At 30.4% G+C, this 10,935-nt stretch overlaps 1 protein-coding gene across 1 annotated transcript; it reads left to right on the top strand.

Moving 5' to 3' along the window:
* The first annotated feature begins 382 nt into the window (after nucleotides 1-382).
* On the top strand, nucleotides 383-10,022 carry LOC133326173 (ATP-dependent RNA helicase me31b). Its single transcript, XM_061534851.1, has 5 exons — nucleotides 383-528; nucleotides 8,321-8,411; nucleotides 8,537-8,915; nucleotides 9,049-9,696; nucleotides 9,767-10,022. Exons 1-5 carry the CDS (start codon nucleotides 479-481, stop codon nucleotides 9,964-9,966), a joined length of 1,368 nt encoding a protein of 455 aa, XP_061390835.1. The 5' UTR covers nucleotides 383-478; the 3' UTR covers nucleotides 9,967-10,022.
* The last annotated feature ends 913 nt before the right edge of the window (nucleotides 10,023-10,935 follow it).

The following is a 10,935-nucleotide window of genomic DNA, read 5'->3' on the forward strand; positions in this document are numbered from 1 at the left end:
TTGTTTATGATTGATTGTTGAGGATGCGAAGAATGGTATATCCAAGCATTATGGTTATGCTATCGATTACTAGCTAAAATTTATTTATTCATAAGAAAAAATCCAAATGTTGCTTTAGTTTTATCCATGCAATTAGTTTTCGATAGATTATTTTTTGTTTCAGAATAATTTTTGCGTTTATTTTTATTGTTTTCTAAAGTGAATTAATTACCTATTTACAGGTCACTTATTCAGTTTGCGATTTCAGTTGGTTTAGTTTTGGCTACCAGTTGTATTTGTATTTGACCGCATTAATATTTCACTTACAATATTATATTAAAACATCAAATATATGTGAAAGCTGCATCTATATATGTAAAACATTATTAAAATGATAATATTAAATATTTTTTCAGAACAAATATTGTTTATAATTGCTGATCTGTTGATGAAGTTCTTTTAAAAAAGCTGACGTACACATTTAAATAAGGTCATAAAAATGATGACAGAAAAAATTAACTCTCCGCTTGCCGATATTATAAATAAAAGGTATGTATTATAAATCTCTTTATCGAACATTTAAGGTGGATATTTAATACGAAAATAAGTTCATCTAAGGTTATTCCTACATATGTGGATTAAACATTATTTATTCGAGTATAATTATATCTTGTTTTGTGCAACTTTAATTTCTTAATATGGTTATTTGATGTATACACCAACAATTTTTGAATACCTGCATAAAACGGAAATCCGTTCTATTAAAGTCATACATTATTTTGGTTATTTTTTCGCATTTGTACCTCGAGTTTTTAACACATTGTCATTTTCTCTTAAAACATCTGTATCTTAATGAGATATAAACTTGAAAAAAATGAATGTTATACTTTTCCTTTTATTATGTTTACATAAATAAATTACTAATCCAAAAGTTGGACATGTTGAACTAGGGCAATATCTAAGATTATTATTTATGTTTATATTAAACCATACAAATATGTTTATAATTAAACCAATAAATAAACCATAAAAAAGTGCAACATTAAATAATGTGGCAAACATTCAAGATGACGAACAAGACTTTTATATAAAGTGTATCTAATATAAACTACCGAACTATAAACGAACAATTTGTATAACGGTGTAAAATAAACATTTTGAGTTGATTTCGCCTAGTAGGCGTGCAAAAGCAAGAATTCCATTGTGGATTTTGGGTTTAATGAACTTAAAAAAGGTAGGTAGCAGTAACAGTAAAGAAACTCCGACAAGACCAAAGCTTAACAGCTTTTTTTTTATTTCGAACGAAAATCAATGCGAAAGAAAGTAACTCACTCACTTTCGTTTAAAAAAGCGTTCATGTATTTCGAAAGCTATCGTTCGTTTGCCGTTACGTATACAATTCGAAAAACTACTAAATTAAATGTAAAGTTTTACAACAATGTTTAATAAATGAGAGTCAAATGGGAAATGAGAACAAACTACACAAATACAATCACACATTTGCAGCCTGTTTTTCTATTTCGAACGAAAATCAATGCGAAAGAATGTAACTCACTCACTATCGTTTAAAAAAAGCGTTCATGTATTTCGAAAGCTATCGTTCGTTTGCCGTTACGTATACCATTCGAAAAACTACTAAATTAAATGTAAAGTTTTACAACAATGTTCAATAAATGAGAGTCAAATGGGAAATGAGTACAAACTACACAAATACAATCACACATTTGAATATAAAAAAATGTCAAATGGAAATTTTCAATATTTGCGAGAATATAAAGCAAGTGAGTGAATTTGAATTCTCGTTCGAATGAAACGTCATACATAAACCAAATTTTTAGAGAAAAAGTATACGTTTACGGGTTCTTTCACTTACACTTCTTTTGCCTGTAAAAAGTTTTTATATAAAAAAATTGATTTTCTTTCGCATTGAAATGGAAATTTTCGAAATACATAAACAGGCTGTTGAATTTAAAAAAAAATGTCAAATGGAATTTTTCAGTATTTGTGAGAATTGTGTACAATTTTATTTTACAAAAACATGAATAAAAAACCCAAACGATACCTATAAAACATGTTCCAAAAATTTTTATTTTGTTTAGAGACTGTGTTGTGTGAAAGTCCTTGAAATTTTGGTACATAGTTCGCGATTTTGCAATTGATTCGATAGCTATAAAGCAAGTGAGTGAATTTGACATTCTCGTTCGAATGAGGACAGTTTTTTCGTCATACATAAACCCAATTTTTAGAGAAAAAGTATACTTTACGGGTTCTTTTGAGTTGCTTATCGTTCGACTTCTTTTGCCTGTAAAAAGATTTTATATAAACCAAAATTGATTTTCTTTCGCATTGAAAGCGAAAGAAACCTTTCTTTCGAAATACATAAACAGGCTGTAAGACAAATTTCTAAAAAATGGAAAAATAAATCTGTGAAATAAAGACTGGGGATGTAAGAATTTATGTGACTTCCAAAACTCAGCTAATCATCAATAGGTTTGTTTGCGTACATTTCCAGTAATATTTACTAAGTAACTTCTTTTGAGGAAGTAAAAGAGTTTTCAGTTTGTCAAACAATAAATTATCAAAACGACATTATGTAAAATTTTTAAAATTAATTTACCTATAATCCGACCTTACACCCAAAAATATTCAACTTTTCTATAATGGAAAATGTTTCATACTGCCGTATTAACAAAACACTTCGAAATCACACCTTCAAGCGAACTGCACAAAATTGGAGAAAAAGTTAAATATCCAAATATTTTATATTTTTACTCAAAACATAATATTTTTGGTTTTCTTACATTTACATATTACATTTAACAAACGAAAGAAATATATAAATACATTCTGACGAAGTTTTACAACAAGACACATGTGGTATGTTCCCGTATTACTAGAATCTACTACTTTTTACTACGATTCTTGCAGTACGGAAACAGACCAATGGTAAAATTAGTTTCGATTTGATATATTAAAAAATATTAAAATGTACGAAATGTCAATAACTGTCGTAAATTTTATAAAAAACAAATTAAAACAATTCAAACACAAACCTTTAAAAATAAATCACTTTCAAAATAAACGACTAATGTATGAAACATTCTATTGAGCTATTGCCATATTTTTGTGTAACTAAAACAAAACGCTGAAAACGGTTGAAAATGGTTTTGCTATGAACGATTTTATTCCCCTCTAATATTAAAAATTAATTTTCCTTTTTTTCTGGAATAATATGGAAGTTCAACAAACCCTAAAATATGTGAGGTGTATATTTTCGTACGCATACGCGAATATTAGGTACAAGTCTAAATATGAAATTGACACATTTTTTATTTCACATATACAGTGGTGGTCACATAATTAAAACATGAACTGTGGCAAAAAAGTTTTTGGTCAGACCTCGATCCGTTTGAAGTATGTTTAAAAAATGTATTTCAAAACACTTAGATAATTTACTATATAGATTAAGTGTGAAGATAGGAAAATATTGCATGAAATTTTTCCATAAAGGGCCCCATACACTGTAAATCATGCCGTCATGTCGATGAACCCCTTTTTGTATATGTGACATTGACTAGTGTATGGCAAACTCTTCAATCAATATTCCAAAAAATCGATTTTTGTCCCAAAAATTGCATTTTGAGTCGTAAATTCAGTTGTTTTTTTATTCCGTCACAATTTTATTATTTTTGTACACAAAATTATTTACTGACAACTTTCAAAATGAATATTATTCACCAGATTGATAGGGGTTCATTTTCAAAATCAAAACTATTTTGATTTTGTTCATGCATTGTGTATGTCACACATACATATATAAACTTTCAAAAAATAACAAATACTATGATAAATGCTGTACGGCATGATGTATAGTGTATGGGACCCTTAAATAGCTGTTGTCGTGACAAAACATAAAAATTGGCAAACATTGTATAGTACACCTAACATTGGGAAAATCACCCTTAATATAGAAAATAAAGGTCCAAATGTACCAGAAATTTCTAGAATTAGTAAAAAACAAAAATTCTTAAAATAAATTAATATTTGTACGTCTACATCAATTTGTATCCCTTATATTGATTAATAAATATAATAAGTAAAACATCCGGATAAGCGAACGCTGGGGGCAAATTATGACAGGTGATATCGAGTGAGTTTTTATTCTATAATAAATTTCTATACGATCTTACCACCTGTATGATCAAAACATACTTTTATATATTTTAAATTAAATTGTATAAAAAATTATAACAACGGTAAAATTATGAAATACAAACGTCTGTAAGAAGTTATTAATTGTTATATTAGATTTACTATGACAAAAATAAAAATAATTAAAACAAAACATTATTGCCGCATTATTTGTTAATCTTTCGGAAATGAATTAAAATTATACAATGAATAAATTAATTTAATGTTTTCCTTCTAGATTTTCTTTTAAAAGTATTGCCTTTGATATTTTTTGGTTTGTAACTGGAGGCTCTTCGTTAATTTTATTTTTATTTGTTTTTAACCCAGATAACGCCAGATGTTTTTTTCTTTCAACTCTTAAATTTAATTTTTAAACTTAAATATTTTTTTAATAAATAACTATTTTGAATAGAATTTAGATAGAACCATAAAATGTTATAATTTATGGAAATTCACTTATATAACGGTTGTTTTCGTGCAGCGGTATTGCCATTGTTGGTGTTCTTTTAAAATGACTGTGTCAATTACAATGAATCCAGTGCACAGTTGAAATTCTTGCTAGTACGTACCGATCTTAATTAGTCTAAACACATCACTTATCCTCCACTTGATCTTTCCATCGAATTCGTGGCCTTCCCCTTCTGCGTGAACCATCAGTTGACTCGCTTTTATATTTGGTACAACTCATGGTTCATTCGACGCCGATAATCACCGACGACGCAGATCGGCCCGTAGATCTTTCGGAGAATCTTTCTCTCAAATACTCCAAGAGCTGCCGCTAATATTTGATATCAGAAGCTTTGCAAAATTGTGGGAGGATGTGTCTTCACCAAATGTCGCTGATATTAAAAAATATATACAAAGACAACTTCGTGTTAGCAAATTAAGTCTGATGAACCCTTTTCAGAAGACAAAAATACAAATTTAAATTTAAATGTAATATAATTTTTTTACGATATCACGACTATACCTAAAATAAGAAAGCCTGCCTTTGTATAAAAAATAAAGATGCGAATGGCGCAGAAATTGTTACAATAACTATAGATCAACAAATATTTATAAAAATAAACATAAATTCGATATAAGAATTCAAATGTTATAAATTCGCTTAAAGGGCAATTTATAATGACATCTGTATTTATCAAATCAGTTGTTTGAGTAGAACAAAATAAATATTACCGAAAAAAATCAGTCGAAACAAAATGGCTATGTTGGCCAGTATAATAGCCTAGACAGACGACAGCCTAAATTTGCATTAACAGCCTTAATTCAAATTAACTTGTACATTATACTCATTTTTATGTGTTGTTAATGCACAAAATCAAACAGAATTTATACTGAATTAGGCAATTTCGATATGGCAATGCTGTCGAAAATTAATTGTTTCTTGTCAAATTTATTTATATTTATGAAAATAGAAATAAGAAATGAAGGCAAATTTCAACCATTTTTTAAACAGGGGGCTGTTTTGCTGAGATCATAGTTGCTATTCCTCCTTTATGTCATGTATCTACTTCCTAAAGAAAAATTTCGAAACAAATGTAAAAAATGTTCATCCTACATACACACATACAAACAATTGTTTTGAAGCAAAAAACTGTTTCGAAAATGCAGAAACGCTCGTCTGTCAGGGGTAAATATTAATTCAAATTAACGAATTTTTAATGCAAATTAAGGCTGTCGTCTGTCTATGGTATAAGTCTATAGCGCACAGCTTAGATTTTTTATATACTCAGGCTGCATAAAATAAGATTTGAAAATGACCCAATAGGAAAATTGGGTACTCTAAAATTTGAAATAGTTCTTTATTAAATATACTCTCGTATTTAATTTACTCAATCTGCCTGCTGTAAAAAGTAAAGATTTTCAATGTTGGAGTGCGGAACCTTTGTATGGAAGCCGTGGTACTATATTGTATCCATAGTTAAAAATGGAAATAGGGATAAGACATTCAAAATACCTAAACTGGGAAGGCTCTTAATGTGGGTGCTACGGAAAACATGGACCTCTATTTTCCACTTTTTGCAAAGCTGTATGTAACCCTAACCAAGAATGCGGATGCCTATCAGTTTCAGTTTTTAGATTTGCAAAGTTACTAATATTTAGTTTTATTATATCGACCCAAATACAACCACATGTGCTCAATATATTCATATCCGGTGAATGTATAGTGGGTTTAAGATGTTATGAAGCATATTCCAACCAATCCCTCACGTTGGTAGTGTGATTTAGGTCGTTATCTTCATGGCCGATTAATTTTTGTTTCGATAAATACTATACATTTTGAACACATTTCTGTAAGACAATGGCAATCCCTTGAAGACACTTTGGATACCACAAAGTAAAATCGTTGACGAAATGTTCACACAAATGTCGTATTGTTCATACAAGACAACTTGAGCGAAAGGTTAAGCGAGTCTGTCGTGATTACAGAACGTTGGCGTAAATGTGTCTCACTGACATTAATCGCATGTAAACTAAATTTTTATGGTGTTTATGTAAGTCATCGTTTGTATATTTGTATCAAAGTGTAGCCCTTTAAAGGGATTTTTGATTGATTTGCCATACCAAACATAATAGAAGTAGTTGCAATGAGTGTACATAATTTTAATTAAATTACAAAATGTTGTTGTTGTTGTAGCAGCCCTATTGCTTTATGTAGTTATGTTCGTTGGGCTTTCCAGTAACATTTACTCAGTATGAATTTACTAAGAGTAAAATCGAAAAAGAGAGAACATTGCAAAAAGTTTACGAACACCGTCCTGTAAAACAGTTGTATCGATACAGCTTATTACAACAACAACAAAAATACGTAATTTTTGATAGAAACATGAATAGCAGGAGACAATATGTAATTTGTATTTTTTGTACTTGCCTTTTTTGCTCATTTTAATATTTAAAGATACCAATTAAAACAGACTTTACCAATAATCAAGTTGCTTGTAAACAAATTGTTTTGTTCGTTTACAAATTGTAAAAAAACAGATGATAAAATATCACCTGATGTTACTGGAAAATCTTAACTGGGTAAATTTTCCCAGTAATAATTTGCAAATACTCAGTAACATAAGATGCTTCTGGTTACTCGATATTTGGTAACAATTGTTATCAAATGTTACGGGGTGTTGTCTGTTTACTCCAAAGCCCAGTAAAAGAGAGGACCTATATGCTGAAAACTTACTGAATGTTACTGGGAAAATTTCTTCTATTTAGATTTATCCACCACAAAAGGCCGCCACTTTTAAATTTTAACCAAAGTAAAAAAATAATTTTATTTAAAAAAGTAAATTTCAAATAATTTTTTAATTGAAATTACGGAATATTTTGTAAAATCTTACAGGATGTTGTCTGTTTACTTTTCTCAAAAGAGAACAAAAATATAAGAGAAACATAACTTAAGTGGGAAAATGTAATCGATAGCAAACGAACGGGTAATGTACAGCCACTACAGTATGCATTATCCGAAAGAAGACATAAAAGTGTAAAGATCGGACAACTCATACGTCGACAACTTCCATAATAACAACATCTTTTGGATGTTTATTTTCATAACGTTTTTTTATTATTTTTTGTTAATAATTTTCCACCGACATTAACAAAATTGTTGGTGCAAGACACAGACAAAATTGACAAATTTATGCTCCGACATGAGAGCGTCGGTAGATAACTTCTTATCCTTTGGGAAATTCGTGAAAAGTATTTTTAATGTTCATCTAACCAAATATATATCGACGCCTCCGAAGAATAGTATGCTAAGTCTGAAAAGTGAGTTTTTCAGTAGAAGCTTTCAAAGTATGGACGTTTCTTTAATCTTACGTGCCATGCTAAGTACATTTTTGCTTATAACTTTGGTTTGGATTGGCCGATGATTACCAAAATTTCAGTAATTTTAAATTAAGGACCGTACTATCAAAAAACGTAAAGAACTTTAAAACATGCTAAGTCGACTTAGCATACTATGGTTCGGAGGCGTCGATATATGTCTCGGACTTTGGAATAGTGAAATATAACGAATAAAAAAAAATACTACAATATGTTTTGTATATCAACTATTAAATACAAATATATTTATTTATAAGCTGTAGAAATTATGATCTATGTATACCTAACAATAAATTCTTCATGTATATTATTTTTCTTTCGATTGCAGCAATCTAAACAAAGTCACGAACATTGGCGACGATATGGGTTGGAAATCGAAGCTAAAAATACCACCAAAAGACAACCGTTTTAAGACTAGCGTAAGTACATTATTGTAGTATTACTGGGAACTCTTTTATATTAAGAGTTAAAATGTATATAAAACACGAATTAATAGTACAAATTAATTAAATATTTTGTATTAATTAAATATTTTTATTTTTAGGATGTTACTGACACTCGTGGAAATGAATTCGAAGAATTTTGTTTAAAAAGAAAACTTTTGATGGGCATTTTCGAAAAGGGTTGGGAGCGACCCTCTCCTATTCAGGAAGCAGCAATTCCAATAGCGTTAAGTGGAAAAGATATTTTGGCCAGAGCTAAGAATGGCACTGGGAAAACAGGCGCATACTGTATTCCAGTTTTGGAGCAAATTGATCCCTCGAAGGATTATATACAGGCCTTAATTATGGTTCCCACCCGAGAACTTGCTTTGCAAACTTCACAAATTTGTATTGAGTTGGCTAAACATCTTGATATTCGAGTTATGGTCACCACTGGAGGAACAATTCTTAAGGATGATATACTTCGTTTGTATCAAAAGGGTAAGCATATATGTATAACCATTATTTAATAATTTTGGATATTTGTGTTATCCGAACTTTTGAACTCGAACTATGTATTCTAAATATTTTTTTAATTAATATAAAATATCCTTTTTGCACATTCTTGTTTTAGTTCAACTTATTATCGCTACACCAGGACGAATTCTCGATTTAATGGATAAAAGAGTTGCTGATATGTCGCATTGCAAAATTCTTGTTCTGGATGAAGCCGACAAACTATTATCGCTCGATTTTCAAGGCATGCTGGATCATGTTATTTTAAAATTACCGAAGGATCCTCAAATTCTTTTGTTTTCGGCAACTTTTCCACTAACTGTTAAGAATTTTATGGAGAAACATTTACGCGAACCTTACGAAATAAATTTGATGGAGGAACTTACATTAAAGGGTGTTACTCAATATTACGCATTCGTTCAAGAACGCCAAAAAGTACATTGTCTAAACACGTTGTTCTCCAAACTCCAAATAAATCAGTCAATAATATTTTGCAACTCTACACAACGTGTGGAGCTTTTAGCAAAGAAAATTACGGAACTCGGCTATTGCTGTTATTACATTCACGCAAAAATGGCACAGGCGCACAGAAATCGAGTTTTTCATGATTTCCGACAAGGATTGTGTCGCAACCTTGTATGTTCGGATTTATTCACACGTGGTATAGATGTACAAGCAGTTAATGTTGTTATTAATTTTGATTTCCCTCGTATGGCTGAAACATATTTGCACCGAATTGGTCGATCTGGACGCTTTGGACATTTAGGTAGGTTTATATATACTGCTAATATCAATATATATTAAATACTAATGTGAATTCTTTAATACACATATAGGTATTGCTATCAATTTAATAACGTATGAGGATAGGTTTGACCTACACCGAATAGAAAAAGAACTTGGAACTGAAATCAAACCCATACCTAAAGTCATTGACCCTGCTCTATACGTGGCCAATGTTGCCGTTAATTCCGGAGAATCTAGTAATAATGATCTTAATAATTCATGTATTGAAGAAGGAAATGTTAGCAAGTAATATGCTATTATGGAAACAAATTATATATAAATTCTAAAAAGAAATACATTACTGAATTTTTGGATTTTCATTTTGTAAGATTCCCTTTATTATATATTTTTTAATAAAAACAAGTTCTGTACAGTTTTCTAGATCTGTATTTAATTTTGTAAAAATGACAAACTAACCTATTAAATCATATTCCCAATCTTTGTTTCATTTCCACTTGTATGTGGATGTTATTATATATTTTTGTTGTCAAGGTTCTGATAAACAATCGCTGACAACCTATTAGCTTCGCTTGAGCACCCGTCCAGAGCAGCTCGATCAATGATTGCATCTCGGTGTGGATACGCCAATGTCTTCCTTTTCACTAGTAGACGGTACCCGGATCTCATTTCATCCAGAGGCCTCCTCAAAATTTCTGATTGAGTAGAGATTACTTGCTCAATTTTCTCAGACGTAGATAGGTAACCCACAGTCATCTCCCAGAAGGGCGACGGTTAAGTATAGCCTCCTTTGTATGAAGAAATATTTCGAGTTGTCTCTTATATTCTCTTAGAATGTTCCCACACCTGCCGAATATTATGATGTGATTTGAAAATAGAAAACTAGCTACAGAATCTACTTCAAAAGTCAGTTTTATATTAAGTTATACTAATCATTTAAAAATATAAATATCGGGTATGTTCCGGAAAACACGGTATTTTTTTTATACTTCACACATACACTTCCCCTCAGAAGTAGACATCTGCATAAATTGACAAAAACACCACCCATGAGTCACACAAAGTAATGGTTTTTATTCTATAAATTTTGTTTGAAATGAAATGCAATGAGTGAATTGCTTCATGTATGAGAGTTTCGAATTCGTTGTATTTGTTTGATTCATACAATCCACGTTTCAGACTCGACGAACACGGTATTCATTCACCCCTATTCTGTATGTCGTCGTCGACACGAAACGACGTCGAAGAGAGTCGTCATTTG

The sequence above is a fragment of the Musca vetustissima genome, unplaced genomic scaffold (genome assembly GCF_032173495.1).
Source record: "Musca vetustissima isolate MV318-11 ecotype Yass unplaced genomic scaffold, APGP_CSIRO_Mvet_v1 utg35446, whole genome shotgun sequence".
NCBI classification, from domain to species: Eukaryota; Metazoa; Arthropoda; class Insecta; order Diptera; family Muscidae; genus Musca; species Musca vetustissima.